This window comes from Psammomys obesus, unplaced genomic scaffold, assembly GCF_907164565.1.
Source record: "Psammomys obesus unplaced genomic scaffold, mPsaObe1.curated_primary_1811, whole genome shotgun sequence".
In the NCBI taxonomy this organism is placed as follows: domain Eukaryota; kingdom Metazoa; phylum Chordata; class Mammalia; order Rodentia; family Muridae; genus Psammomys; species Psammomys obesus.
Genome location: NW_026587215.1, coordinates 3,004,731 through 3,020,655, shown reverse-complemented (window position 1 = coordinate 3,020,655; position 15,925 = coordinate 3,004,731). Strand labels below are relative to the sequence as shown.

Genomic DNA, 15,925 nt, shown 5'->3' with positions numbered 1-15,925 from the left:
ACACACACACACACACACACACACACACACACACACACACACACACATTTTGAGACAGGGTCTTGCCAGGTTAGTCTGGAATTTGCTTGCCTTGAACTCACAAGAGATCCACCTGCCTCTGCCTCCTGAGTGGTGGGATTACACACTAAGCCTTTCTGGGATATTGCCTTAAAAGTACGATGGGACATGCCTTTAATGTCAGCACTTTAGAGGCCAAGGTAGGCATATTTCTGGAGTTCCAAGCCAGCCTAGGATACAAAGAGACCCAGTCTCAAAAAGAAAACACAAACACATACATACAAAGTCAACAAAACACGAGGGATACTTGGTCAAGGCCAGAGCAGGGATCAGAAGATACTGCTACTCTCTCACCGTTTTTGTGCATGGTGGCTTCTTGTGTGGCCACAGAAGGCAGCCCTTCCATCATGGAGGTCCACTGTTTGAAGCGAGACTCAGTCCCAGCCTCCTTGCCACCAACCATACCATAGTCCATGCCACCAGAGCTGAAGCCTGAAAAGAGATCACAATCATGTCTGTATGTTTCTTATAGCAGAAATGAAGAGGGCTGAAGAGATAGCTCAGAAGTTAGGAGCACTGTCTACATTTCCAGAGGTCCTGAGTTCAATTCCTAGCACCCACATAGTGGCTCACAACCATCTATAAAGGGATCTGATGCCCTCTTCTGGCATGCAGCTGTACATACAGATAGGGCACTCAGACCAAAAATAACAACAACAGCACAACAACAACAAAAACTTAAAGAAAAGAGAAGAAAGAAACCAAGTATCCCAGGAAGAACCCAGGAATGCCTTTTGACAACTCACAGCTGATTCACAAGGTTTTTATGCAGATACAGCTACCTGAGTCAAAACTCTGGGTCCTGCTTGATGAGAACTCTATTATCTCTTTTTACGACATGAAAATGGGTGTCACTGTCATCTAATTAGGTACATCTCAGTGTCTATCTGCATCCATATTTTGACTCAGCAACTAAACTTTTGGCCAGATTCAACTACTCTCCAACTACATCTGACACCAACATGAAGAGCTAAGTTGTGTTAAGGGTGCCACGGGGAGGAAATGCTACACAGCAGGGCCTCACAATCTAGTAGTTAGGAAACCAGTACAAGGTCTGAATCATGACATTCAGGTGTGCCTACAGGATGGCAAGAAGCCCACTGACACTCCAATGTTTCTCTGTCTGCCATGAGGCTGTAGCCTTTTTATTTTTACCTCTAAAATAGGAGAAAGGAGAGAGAGACAGACAGACACACAGACAGAGAGAAGTGTAAGGCTCTCCCACCACAGGACTGAAAGCCACATACAACCCAAGATACTTTGTATTGGAGTCTCACAGGGCACACTTCTTCTCCACTGGATCATAACGCATTTTTTAAAAAGATTTATTTATTATGGACACAATATTCTGTCTACACATACAACTTCACACCAGAAGAGGGCACCAGATCTCATTATAGTTGGTTCTGAGCCCCCATATGGTTGCTGGTAGTTGAACTCAGGACCTCTGGAAGAGCAGACAGTGCTCTTAACCTCTGGGCCACCTCTCCAGCCCCATAATGCAGTTTTTAAACTGACTCTCAAAACGGACCAATTACAGGTTAAAGCAAAACAACAAAATGGGTATACAGGAGTCCTGGGAAGGGGTAGATTTCCATCACAAGGGGCAGTGGGTGGGTAGGGCCAAATACTAGGCCCCACTCCATGTCAGTCAGGCTTTGGGGCTCAGGCAGGCCAGCATCCAGCTGTTCCCACTGGTTCCCACAGTGTAAAATGACTGCCTTAGACTGGATGTCCCTCAAGCTCTACAGATCCATGTCCCACTGAGGCCCATGTCATGTTCTCCTCCAGGGCTTATCCTATCATCTGGCTTAGTTTTATTAGTGCACAGGAGAGGGGAGAGGGAACCTTCTTTCCCTTCATCTAAACTGCTGCTTTCTTCTACGAAGAACCCTGTTTCTCTACACATTTATAATTGAATATACTAGCCCAGCTACTTGCTGGGAGAGTGAGGATGGTGAGCAAAATCGAGCCTTTTAAGTTCGTGTATCTGTGTGTGGGCGTGAGTGCCTGCAGAGGCCAAGAAAGGGTGTGAGAACTCAAGCTTAAGTGCTGGCGGGTGTGGGTGCTGAGACCCAGCCTCAGGAGCTATGAACAGTAGTTCACACTTTGAGCCATCCCTGGAGATTATAAAACAAACTTATCTGCTACAATGGAAATAAAGTGACTGGAGAACAGGGGCACTGGAAGGCAGAGGGCTGTCTGTGAGTCCTTGTGGCCTAAACACGTTGTCCTTGCACATTACACTTGCACCCCTGAATGGAAAGCAGCTGAAGCACTGCAACTACAGGCTTCTGAAAGCATGGCTTTTGGCAAAGCTGACAAGGACACAAGGACTGGTGAGGAGAGGAGGCTGTCTTCACACAATCATTTTTTTTGAAGTTGCTCTAAAATGTGTTTCAAACTCAGCAAATTAATGTTATTTAACTTCAGCTGTTGAGTTTTTCTGACTCATAAAGTATAGAAAATGAAGAGTTATAAATCTTAGAAGAGGGAAGAATTGAGCTTAAAGAGATCCCACTGAAGCCTAAGGAGGACATTTGTTTCACTGGAAATAGGGGGACTGAGGACAACAATGACATCATTGTGTTGAACAGGAGAGAAAACCCATTGGAAGGTTTATCCTATAACCCCAAACTGTAAGAGGAAAACTTGGTAAAAACATGCATGTGCCTGCAGGCACAGTGCTTGCCTGGCGTGCTAAGGCATATGATCACTGGCATGGCTGGCTGTCATGTAGTAGCTGGTATGGCATCAGGATGTGGACCACGCCATAAGGGCTGCACTCAGGAGCACCTTACAAGTGACCTCCATCTTCTTGTGAACTCTCATCAAAACCACACTTACTCTGTTCACGGTAGCTTCCTTCTGAGTCTCCCACTCACACAGTCTTAGCCCCAGTCAAATAAGCTATTGAGTTCAGTTTAATGAATATTTATAAACAGCCTAATTCAAGCCAAGGTACAAGTGGAGATAAGACTTGGTCCACTTTTTGCCTGGAACTCATTTCACCATAATATGCCTTTTACTTCTCGTCTTTCTTGCAAATACAATCCTTTACTTACCTTATCTGTCCGTGCTAGAGTCATTTCCTCCTCTGCACACAGTACATCACCATGTGGCCAGGTTAACTTACCCTTGAACACACAAATTACTTTCTCCTTAAACTAGTGGTTCCATCACTCTCTTTGTTTCACCTTTCAGTTCATTGTGGATTAAAAAGTGAAATTATCTGATGGGCATGTGTGAGGCATTGGGTGCAGTCACCAGAGATACCAATATTTTTATAATAATAGTAAGAGAAACTACCACCCACCCACAAGGCCAACCCTAACATAAAATTCTCTGCTTTTATTAAAATTTTAAAAATTAGCCAGGCACGGTGGCACACACTTATAATCTCAGCACTCTGGGAGGCAGAGGCAGATGGATTCAAGGCCAGCCTGGTCCAGAACAGCCAAGGCTACACAGAGAAACCCTGTCTCGAAAAACAAAACAACAAACAAACCAAAAAAAAAAAAAAAAAAAAAAAAAAACCCAAAAAATTAAAAACTATGTATTTAGTTAGAGACTGTGTGTGTGTGAAACAGAGAGAGAGAGAGAGAGAGAGAGAGAGAGAGAGAGAACACAAATGACTGAGTCTGTTCTCTCTTGCCACCTTATAGGGCCCAGGGATCAACATAGGTTGTCAGGCTTGGTGGCAGCACTGAGCCATCTTGTTGGCTCTATTTTTATTTTCATAATTCCCATTACAGGTAGCTCTACTCTTCACTGGGTATACTACGTAAATATTACAAATAAAGTTTAATAATAATAAAGCACTACATAAATATTTAAATAAATTTAGACACATCTAAAACCTCAAGATACTTAGAAACCAGTTTTTTTTTTTTGGGGGGGGTGAGGGGTGAGGGTGGTAGTGCTGTTTTGAGACAGCGTCTTGCTGTGTGGACATGGCTGGCTAGGCTGACTTTGAGCTCTAATGCTGGGATTACAGGCATAATCCACCATATCCACTGGAAATGTTTTTCTAGTAGATGAGTGGCTTTGTTTCCCTGGACGTAATCACTACTACTATTTTTAAAAATCATATAAACAAGGAGGAGGGTGCTGGGGTTGCTCTGGTACTATGCATTCAGATGTTAAATACCAGCCCGCAGATCTGGTTGCCATCCAGACGTACATTCTTACATACATCAAGTGATGCTGTGTAAAGCTTGCTCCCAATTTAAAGTTGGTTGGTTAATAAAATAGCTATAAGCCTGCAACTCAGCAGAAGAGAAGTAAAGGAGATTAGGTTCCCAGGCTTGGGGTCAGATGGGGACAATGAGGTGAGAGACAGGGTTTCTCTGTGTAGCCTCCCACAGAGATTCACCTGACTCTGCCTCCTCGAGTGCTAGGATTACAGGCATGCACCACCACACCCAGCATTTAGGTGTGTATTTAATTTTGCTAAAAGTGGAGAATTAGAGAATTAGAGAATTAGAGACAGGGTTTCTCTGTATAACCTTGGCTGTCCTGGAGTCCCTTTTTGTCACACATGGTAGACACACATGGTAGGAGATAACCAACTCCCACAAGGTATCCTCTGACCATAGGCAAGCCAAGGCATGCAGATACACATTAAAAAAAAAAAAAAATGAATGAATGAAAGTTGCTTAACTAATCCTCACTGCTTTTTCTGTAAAAATTTAAATGGCTTCAGCCAAGTGTGGTGACACAGCTTTCAGGGAGGCAGAGGCAGGCAGATCTCTGTCAGTTTAAGGGCATCCTGGTCTACAGATCCAGTTCCAGGGCAGCCAGGGCTACATAGTGGGACCCTATTAGAAATAAACCATAACCAACAAACCAAAAACAACAAAAACCAGAAACACAGTATGAAGGCATACTAAGAAACACCATTCTTGTTATCCTTTCACCCAGAGGTACTCTGCATATAATTTGATATCAAATTAAGTATTTATTATTTTTTTGTTTTTATGTAATCCTGGCTGTCCTGGAGCTTGCTATGCAGACCAGGCTGGTATTAAAGGCATGGACCACCATGCCCAGCATTTTCTATTATCTTTATCTTTGATAGTTCATACTTTTACAAAACCTCACAAGCCCTGTATTATGTTTTAAAGACATTTTTTTAGCAAAATCTTATTGTTGCAGGCTTAGCACATTACGCAGAACAGGCAGGCATTCAGGCACAGTGATATCATGCCAACATTTGGGACACTTACAAGCTCAGGGCCAGTTGGTTAGAGAATAGAGCCAGGTTAAGTAGCAAGGCTTGCCATAAAGCATATATTATTTAAGAAACATAAATAGGTCAGGTGTGGTGCACACCTTTAATCTCAGCACTTGGGAGGCAGAGGATCTTTCTGTGAACTCTGTGAGTTTGAGGCCAGCTTGTTATACTTAGTGACCTTATTGAAATCCTGTCAAATAAACAAAGAAACAAACAAAACAGGGCGAAGAACCCAAACTATAAAATTTCAGTAAATGAAAATGTGTTTTTGTCTAATGAACTCTGGTCTTTAGTATTTGTAACTAGGAATCAAGCAATAACCACAAAAATTACAAATAACATAATCACCTAAGAAGACACTGTGATAACATTTTTTGTGTGTGTTTATGCTTGAAGCCATGGCTCAGCAAATTGGAGCACTGGTTGTTCTTGCACAGGACTGGGTTCATTTCCCAGCATCCTTACTGTAGCTGATAACCACCTGGGTCTCTAATTCTAGAGGATCTGGTATTTTCTTTTGGTCTCCAAGGGCACTGTGAACATACAGTATGGTGCACAGGTATGCACTCAGGTAAAAATACCCATAAACACGAAATAATGAAAAAAATCATTTCTCTTTAAAGAAGAAAAGTACATGGTGTTAAAAATGAAAAGGATCACCACCAACACATAACATTACTTCTTAGCAGACAGCAAGTATTAAAGATGTTATGAAGATCATCACTGGGATAAATCTGCAATCATTACTTATTTATTTTTGGAGACAGGGTCTCATGTATCACAGGCTGATCTTAAGTTTCTGATGCTTCTGGATCTATTTCCTGGGCTTCACATGCTGAAATTACAGGCTTGTTTTGCCCGCAGTGGGTTGCCTGACAAACTATCTTTCTTTTCTTTTTGGGATAGGGTCTATCTAGGTAGCTCTGGCTAGCCTGGAAGTTGATACGTAGAGCAGGATAGCCTTCAACTTGCTGCAATCCCTCTGCCTCTCCTCTTGGGTGCTGTGATTACAGATATGCCTTGCTTGCTACTCACTGCCTTTTTTCACTCCATACACTGAAGATGAACCCAGAGCCTTGAACAGGCAAATCTTCTACCACTAAGCTACATCCCAGCCAAGTCTGGTGTATTCTTCATTCATGTGTGTAAAAGTATCAGGGTTACTGAGCTATACTACTCTGGCCATGGAAGTCAGTTTTCTTCCCAAGTAGTGACATTCCTTGGGCTGAGTATTGACCAGTAGTGAGAACAATGTGAATTGAGACACGAAAAAACTACCTTTGACTTCTAACTGCTCTTCCCTCTGGCAGACTGAATCCCTGGAGAACTATTAGACTCCCCCCCCTCCCCCCCCCGCCGCCGCCATGGTTCTGGAAATCCAACTCAGGACCTTGCATACATAAGACGACATTCTACCACCGAGTAACATACTCAGTACTATTGTACTTTTTGGCAAGGGATAGGTGAGTTGGGCAGTGGTGGCACACACCTTTGATCAAAGCATTTGGGAGACAGAGGCAGGCAGAACTCTGAGTTCGAGGCCAGCATGATCTACAGAGTGAGTTCCAGGACAGTCAAGGTTACACAGAGAAAAAAACCAAAAGAAAACAGACAGGAGTGGTAAAAGGACAAGATGTTCATATGCTGTCTAAAGTCAGAATCTCCACATCCACAGTAACTAGCCTCTGTCAGCAAGCTTCATCCTTCACAGAAAACACTGAGAAGGCAACACATTGGACCTTAACTCCTTCAAGAAGGCTCCCCCTACTGGCCCACACTGGCCTTCTACAGCTCAGAGAAGATGGCAGTACAAGACAGGGAAGGGAAGGGCCAAGATATTTCTCCCCAGTACTGGGAACAGAAGCCAGGCTTAGTATTTGCTCTGCCACTTGTAGCTCCAGAGAGGCTATTCTGAGTTGAAGTCAGTTCTCAGGTCACCTGTAAGAAGACAGTTGGCAGCCAGGAGTAGTGGCCAACGCCTTTGATCCCAGCACTTGGGAGGCAGAGGCAGGCGGATCAATGTTCAAGGCTAGCCTGGTCTACAAAGTGAGCCCAGGACAGCCAAGGCTATACAAAGAAACCCTGTTTTTACTACTTCCTAACTCTAACTGGAATTCCTCAGAGGTCAGGGCAGAAAGGGATTGTTGCAGGAACAGAGATCTTACACCTTGTCACTCTTTTCTTTCTCACACAGATTGGTATTATTCCTTACCAACATGAATTCGAAGTACCATTAAACAAGCCAACAAAAAAGAAACTAGCATCAGGTTGGCCTTGAGCTTGCAATACTCTTGGCTCAGTTTCCCAAGTGTGGAGATCACAGGCAAGGACCACCATACACAGCCATTAATTCTGTCCACCCACCCATGCATCCATCCATCCTCCTACCCACCCACCCATCCATCTATTTCAAGATAGGGTTTATCTATGTAGCTTTTTGGCTGTCCTGGAACTCGCTCTGCAGACCAAACTGCCTCCTCTGCCTCATGAGTGCTAGAATTAAAGATGTGTGACAACACCGCCCAGCTATTCATTTTAGCGTTAAATCATCGTTGTCTCACTGACTGAACTCTGCTTACAGCACGTTGCTCATTTCTAAAGAGATAAAATTTACCAGATAAAAAAATTCTCAAATACCTGGGTGAGGTGGCATACATATGCCTGTAATCCCAGCACTCTGGGATCACAGTCATCTGTAAGATGCAGGTGGATTGCTGTGAGTTCAAGGCCAACCTGGTCTACAAAGCTAGTCCAGGACAGCCAAGGCTACACAGAGAAACCCTGTCTCGAAAAAAAGAAAAGTTAATTAAAAAAAGTGAATTAATGTAAAAAACTGGGCGTCTTTGTACTCCATTCCACCTTTTAAAAGACTCTGCCTTAAAATTTTAGTTCACATTTTGAGAAGGCAGATTTTTTTTTTTTTTTTAAACTTTCATACAACCTTAGCCATGTGTAGCATTCAGGACATAAATACCGTAACTGGCTTGTACGTGTACATGTGTGCATGCCATGTATGATTATATAAGTGTTCATGTGTGTGCTACCGGGTGTCTATGTGGTGGTCAGAGATCATCAACCATTGGTATTATTTCTGAGGAGATACCAAACTGGGGCTCTTTTTTGGGTTCTTTGTTTAAAGACAGGGTCTCTCACTGGCTTGCCACTCACAGATTATGCTAGCCTAGGTGTCCTGGGACTGCCAAGAACTGTCTTTACTTCTCAGTGCTGGGTTTATCGGCACATACCATGTACCATTATCTACTATAAAAATAGAGGGGGCTTGTAGTGACAATTTTGGAATTTTGGTTTCTTTAAAAACACAGAAATATTATAATATGTTTTGATTTTAATCCCAGGGTTAGGGAAGTGGAGCTGCTTTGGACTGTCTGAAACAGCTGACTATGATTTACCTCATGTTCTAGCAGAAGTATGATTTTGCCAGCTGCAGATAGTTTCTATAATGTGTGACCTTTGGAATTCTGGGAACTTTTCAGAGGGTATAGAAATGCTAGGGCCCCATGGATGAGGTCAGTGGTTGTCATTGTGTAGTCCTGGCTGTCCTGAACTCACTCTGTAGACCAGGCTGGCCTCAAACTCACAGAAATCCACCTGCTCCTGTTTCCTGAGTGCTGGGATTAAAGGTGTGTGCTACCACACCAGCTTCAAAATTAAAAAAAAAAAAAATAAGTAATGTTAAAAGAAAAAATGAAAGGGAGGGTAATACAAAGCACTCCCTACTACAGGATGAGACAGATTTTATACTAAGTATTTTCTACCACATAGAACATACCAGAACCATATCCAGGGATTGGCCCTTTGGTCTGAAGGTCTGGGAGCCCCACATTCAGTGTGTTGGGTACCATGTTGTCCAAATGTGGCTTGGGCCCAACAGGATGAGATGGTGAATGCTTCATGCTAGGCTGCCGCTGCTGCTGCTGTTGCTGCTGCTGCTGCTGGAGAGCACTCACCATTCTCGCCAGCTGAGGGTGCAACATCCATTAAGGAAGGACCAAGAGAAATGGACAAGTGATAAGCCAGTATCCCAAATGAACTATAAAGCCAAAAGGTGCTCCTCACCCAGAGAACTTGGGGACCTTCCCCACCTACACACCTGCTGCTCTTGTTGCTGGCGCACTGCTTGAGAAATCTTTCTCTGGTTCTGGAGCAGCTGCTGCTGCTGCTGCTGCTGCTGCAGAAGAAGCTGACAAGCCTGTAAAACAATGAGGAAAAACCACAGCTTCCTAAGACTGACACGAAGAGCTTGCATGCTACAGGGCAGGGCCCTTGTCAAAAGCATCTGTAACCAAGTTCTATAGTTATGGTTACCTTTAGGCAAACTAATATATCAACTTTTAATCATAATTAATCATCTGTATAAAAGTTTGACAATAAAGTGACAAAAGAAGGAAATTAATACAAAGGAAAAAAAAAGAAAAGCAAATAACTGAGCAACAGGAGGAAAGCATGCTACTTACCAACTGAAACTGGGGGATCTGTGGAAGCTGGCTCAGCATGGCAATCTGTTGAGGAGATAACTGGGGACCCACATTAAAGAGACCTGGATTCAGGCCACTGTTGGGGAACTGCTTGAGCATTGAGGCAGAAACCTAGTCAGAAGACAGGAAAAATCCTTAGAATTTATTAAACTAATTAAAAAAATTATTTATTTTACATGGATTGATGTTTGCCTGCATGTATGTGCAAGAATGTCAAATCCTGGAGTGACAGACAGTTATAAGCTGCCATGTGGGTGCTAGGAATTGAACCCAAGTCCTCTGGAAGAACAGTCTGTCTGTGCTCTCAACTGTTGCGCTACCTCTCCGGCCCCATAATTTTTTTTCTTCCCCCCTGTGAAAAAGATCTGATGGTTCTAAAGCAAGCACTGTCATTTTCTTGAAAATTATCTGTAAGAACTACTACAGTGTTAACAATGGTTACCTCTCGCTGGGCTGTGAGGCTGTTCAGGACCTGTAATTCTCTCCAAAGACTTCATTCACTAAGTTATTTTCTAATTCTTTTATCTACGTATTGCCCCTCTGTGCTGCCCTGTGGGACCATGGATGAAAGTGATGAGCTAGTTGGAGTGGAAGCTAGTCCAGGAGGATGTGACTAAAACTTCTGCCCCGCCTGAAGCGAGCCCATTACTCACTTTGTTAAGCCAAGTGAACATCTTAACATCTCACTTTCTTTTCATAAGCCTATTCTCTGCTGCAAGCTTTAATTTGTTATAAGCCCCCTTAGCTTTTCGGTTGTGCTCCTACCCCTGCCTCACTGTGAAGGGTGAAACAGGGCCTTACTCTTATCGCCGAGCCTCAAACCTCCTCCTCCTCCTCTTCTTCTCTTTTTTTTATTTTTGAGGCAGGGTCTCACTGTACAGCACTGGATAACTTGGAATGAGCTATGTAGACCAAGCTAGTCTTTTTTCTTTTTTCTCCTTCCTCCTCCTCTAATAAAGAAGATTTTTGGGACTAGACCTGGTAGTGCATACTTTTTTGGGGGGAGGGGAGATTTTGAGACAGGGTTTCTCTGTACACCCTTGGCTGTCCTGTCCTGGCTTTGTAGACCAAGCTGGTCTTGAACTCACAGCAATCACCTGCCTCTGCCTCCCTGAGTGCAGAGATTACAGGGGGGCACCACTATGTCCAGCTTGTAGTGCATACTTCTAATTCTAACATGTAAGCACAGTGCTGCTGAGCAATCTTTCCAGACCCTCCCCCACATCCTACTTAAGACAGAGCAGAAGAAGAACTAACTAGTTACCTCTTGGCACTACACAACAAATACAAGCAAAGTACTAAGTCACACACAAAAACAAACTGTAAAGGTCCTTTTAATATCTGCTTACTTTTTTCCCATCCAAGCTTTACCTTAGTCATTGTTCTAATCTCAGTGTCCCTGTGTCTCTTTAACTTCATCTCCTATTCTATACCCCATTGGTTGTATCCCAATCTTACCTTTCTTTAACACCTCAGTGAAAGTAAAATTGGTCAGTTCCCTATTAATTTTTTGAGACAGGGTCCTCCTCCCCCTAGCTGTCCTAGAACTCACTATGTAGACCAGGCTGGAGATCTGCCCCTCTGATTGCTGGGATTAAACACATGTGGTACCATGCCTGGGAGTTCTGTATTAATTTCAAGTGACCACCTAGAAATATCCTCAAGAATGCATGACATTCTTTTTTTTTTTTTTTTTTTTTTGACACTTTCTAGTCTAGAAATATCTGATCAAGTCCAAACTTGTTACATATCTGGCCCATCAACTCTTTTGTGATCTCAGCCATGTCTGGTTACCCAACCAATTCTGTGAGGTGGTTGCTTCCTCTCCATCCTCTAAGAGACGCTCATGATGTTGGGTGTTACCCATCAACTTAAAACTTGTTTAACCACTTTTCAAACTTCTGAATTCACAGCACATCATGAGCATACCATGACCATGGGATTTAGGATCCCATCCCAGTCGTATGACAAGCATGTGGAACACACCCTCTACAATTTTCCTATATATTTTATATATACTACATATAGTACATACTTTCTCCCCCCCACCTCCCAAGAGACAGGGTTTCTTTGTGTAGCCCTGGCTGTCCTGGAATTTGCTCTGTAGACCAGGCTGGCTTAGAATTCAGAGATCTGCTGCCTCTCGAGTGCTGGAAATAAGGTTGTGTGCCACTATCACCTGGCTTTGTATGTTCTTTCATAGACAATATATGACTTCACTGCCCAAAATATAAAAAGCGAAACTCACAACATACCATTTAAAGATGGCTGGACATAGAAAAGCACACCAAAGGCTTCCTTACAGTGTGCCATTGCACATGCTCCTTGAGTTGACAATTTTAGACTTTAATAGTTTTACTCAGTAAGTCTTTCTATTTACCATTGCCTCTTCAGGCTGCTGATAGTGTCTCCTCCCAAGAACTACAAAAGGGCCAGAAAGTATCACCACTATGCTCCCAGCAAATGGCTGCTCAAACCTAAGGTGCACAGTAATTAAAGTGCAGGTTTACATATTCTTATTGTATAGAGTTAATTATGCTGGCTTAAAAGCCCTCAGTCTCTAGCTGTGCTGGAGAAAGTGAGTATCTTGCTACAATCAATATGGCTTTTAACAAAGCACTGCAGGTGCAAAATAACAGAAATTTAAGGGCACGATAAATTTAAAGCCACCAGAAAGTTACTTTCTGAATATTCCAGTGACTGGAGAGAAAGTGACTTAAAGGGAAAGGCTTTTACAATTCTTTTTTTTTATGGCCGTGTTGGGAAAAGAACTTAGGGTCTCAAACATGACTTTTCTATCACTGAACTAATTGCATTCTCAGCCTTGTAATGAATGTTAAGTTCAGTGTTTATGTTAGTAAAAAAAAAAAAAAAATCCTCAAACACTGCATTTAATGTAGGCCCATGCAACTAGGGAGGCTAAGGCAGGAGGATCATAAGTTCAAGGCCAGGCTGCACTACACAGAAACAAAGAATTGAAGGTTTTGTATAAGAATTTCTCTGCAGATTACTTATATCAGCAAAAAATTAGAAACAATTTAATATCCAATAAGAGGGGAAGAGACTATTAAGCAAATTAAGCTAAATGTATTCAATGAAACATTTACTAATAATGATTAACATTGCCAGGTGTGGTGGTCTATGCCTTTAATCCCAGCACTGGGAAGACAGAAGCAGGAGGATCCCTGTGATTTTTAAGGCTAGTCAGGGTTATAGTGAGACCCTGTCTTACAAAACAGAACAACAAAAAATAGAAGAATGATCACTGTGGCTTGCAGATTATTTTCCTGGCATGCCCTTGGTTCCATCCCGAGAACTAAAGGAGAGAGGCTGGGTGGGAACCGACAGGAAGACTATTACAGTAAGGCACAGTGTTAACAACGGTGGGGTATAGTGATCCACAATGAGCACACATATGAACAGCATGCCTGCGTATGCATGAAGTCAGCTGCTTACGACACAACTGCTGCAACACCTGTCGCTGGGAAGCTGGACTCAGGGGCAGAGAGGCAAAGTCAAGGATCAGAGGAAAGCTCTGGAGGGTAAGGAGACCGAGTAGTGGAGAAGTACTAGGAGGCTCAAAGCTTAGCCTAAGAAAGCATCTTGGATAAGGTGCTTTGAATTAAGAGAGCCAAGGAAGTGATCTGATGGAGCTGACTGGTAGCCTGAGAAAAGTGTTCTAAAAGTATGACTGGTGTTTTGGAGTCACTTTATTGTCAAGACATAACATATAGGTTGAGCGAGATCACCAGGAACCACAGGGCAGCGTGATGTACCGTATGTTTGACAGCAGTGCTGCCCAGAGCTTCCTGTACTGCTGAAGCAGATGCACTCGGTACAGCATCATCAATTTAATGGTGATGAAATAAGCCACATTTCAAGTCCTCCTCTGCTAATAGCTACCAGAGTGGACACTGTGGCTACACAACAGGGTTAGTGTGACTTACACTACACACAGCAACAACTGAGTGAAGGAAAATGGGACAGATAGGCAAGAGGGCCTGGACTATCTATGATGGCAGCCTGTTAGGGACTACATTAGTAGAGCTAATAGTTAGAACCTGTATCAAGATGGTTGGTTTTTCCTGACCTTTGGTCCTCATTGCTATGCAAGAAGCCATTTTTTAAAAAAGATTTCTTTCCCTTCCTCTATTCCTCCCTTCCTTCCTTCAGTATGCAGTATTCTGCCTGCATGTGTGCCTGCAGGCCAGAAGGGGGCACCAGATCTCATTATAGATGGTGGTGAGCTACCATGTGGTTGCTGGGAATTGAACTCAGGACCTTTAGAAGAACAGCCAGTGCTTTTAACCTCTGAGCCATCTCTCCAGACCCCTGGATCAAGCTTTTTTTTTTTTTTTTTAATTTTTTATTTTTTATTTGTTTGTTTGTTTTGTAGACAGGGTTTCTCTGTGTAGCCCTGGCTGTGCTCCAACTCAGAGATCTGACTGCCTCTGCCTCCTGAGTGCGGAGATGCGTGGTGGAGACTGATTTTTAAAAATCTCTGTCTCCAGTGTTACCCTCTATCTTCAAGGAGTTTATAAAGGTTTCCCAAAGGTAACTTTAAGTTTTGAAGGGAGAATTTACTGGACTGAATGTAGACTGTGATGTTGGGAAGGATCATAATTTAGCTTGTGGGTCTTTGGTGCAAACAACTGCAGAATAGGAGCACAGCTATCTGGAAGAAAGTTTTTTTGTTTTAAATTTGGACACATATAGCAGTTTGTGGTGTCAACACAGCAGGCACAATTTTGGAATTCAGTATGAAGGTCACTAAAACAGATGAGGTCACCCAGTGGTGGCTGTGTGCTATGAGAATTTTGAGAACCAGGACAGTCTGATGATCAGTGTTGGAGGTGGGAAAGAGGCAGAGAACCAATGTAAGGTGCTTGAGAGCCAAGTGAACTAAGTATTTCAGAGAAGGGACAGGACACACAAGGATAGAAGGTGACCTTCCCAAGTGGGCCTGACCTCTACTGTCACTGCTGTTTAGCTTGTGCCAGCCCTGTTCTCTGTTTTTTTCCAAATGTAAAAAAAACCCCATCTTACTGCCAGTGTTACCTCTCAGACCATGCCCTTTTTTTCATCACTGAAAAACCTTCCTTAACATTCTATTGTCTACAGCAGCCACAACACAAAAACAATCCAGTGAAGTAGGGATGGGACAGGACAGAGAGGGACACATAGAGCTGGAGTTTGGTTGCCAGCACATGGTTGTGGCTAACTGTCTGTATAATTCAAGTTCAAGAGGATCTGACATCTCTTGTGGCCTCTGTGGGCACTGTACACAAATGGGACACATACATGTACACACACACACACAGACTCACAGGCAAAATGCTGTGTATTTTGTTATATTAAAATAACTTAAATATAGTGTATACATATTAAAAGAAAATTACCTAGGATTGAGCAGGACCCAAATCCCAGGACTCTGCCTTAATGGGGGGGGGTGTGTGGGGGGGTAGACCTTTAAGTAGCAGCTCGGATTATGGTTATCAACAAGCTGACAAAGGTGGGTCTACAAGACAAGATCCAAACTCCTGAGCAATGCAAGAATTTTGCCCATAATTCCTTGTCTATTTTCTTCCCATCTCATTGACGAATGCCTGCATCTCTATCAACCTGTTCATACAAACCATTCAAAACAACTACCTTTCTGAGACATGCCAAGTGTTGGCTATTACTGCAGCAGTGCGAGGTTTCGCAGAAGGCCTCTTTAACGTGGCTATGCCTAGGAATTTTGAACTTACTCTTCAAGATCCAGTTTAAATATCACTGTTAGTACCATTTAACCAGGTGAAGCATCACCCTGTTTCCCAAGCTTTGCTGACCATCTGCGACATTTATCATGATAACTGCTGCTTCCTTTTCTTTAGAGCGGCCCATCTCAATGGCCTCTGCATCAGCTCTCGGGTTCTCTCAGAGGAGGAAGTCAGTATTTTAGCAATCAGCTACTCAGAGTTCTTTAGAAATACGCAGAATCTTCTAATTCTGTTTATCTTCAGAAAAATCATTTCTGTTTCTGAACACTGTCACCTTAGAATTTAAACTGCTTTTAATTAGTCACACACACACACACACACACACACACACACACACACACACACACACACAC

General features: G+C 42.9%; 1 protein-coding gene across 4 annotated transcripts in view; it reads right to left on the bottom strand.

The window, feature by feature from the left end:
- Nucleotides 1-15,925, bottom strand: part of Tnrc6b (trinucleotide repeat containing adaptor 6B) — a 221,872-nt gene that overhangs the window by 17,972 nt on the left and 187,975 nt on the right. For all 4 annotated transcript variants that reach the window (XM_055603110.1, XM_055603107.1, XM_055603109.1 and 1 more), the window contains 4 exons: nucleotides 9,790-9,921; nucleotides 9,426-9,524; nucleotides 9,105-9,294; nucleotides 373-510 (listed from right to left, as the gene is read on the bottom strand). In XM_055603110.1, the coding sequence (XP_055459085.1) occupies nucleotides 373-510; nucleotides 9,105-9,294; nucleotides 9,426-9,524; nucleotides 9,790-9,921 (559 nt within the window). The remainder of the gene's footprint in view (nucleotides 1-372; nucleotides 511-9,104; nucleotides 9,295-9,425; nucleotides 9,525-9,789; nucleotides 9,922-15,925) is intronic.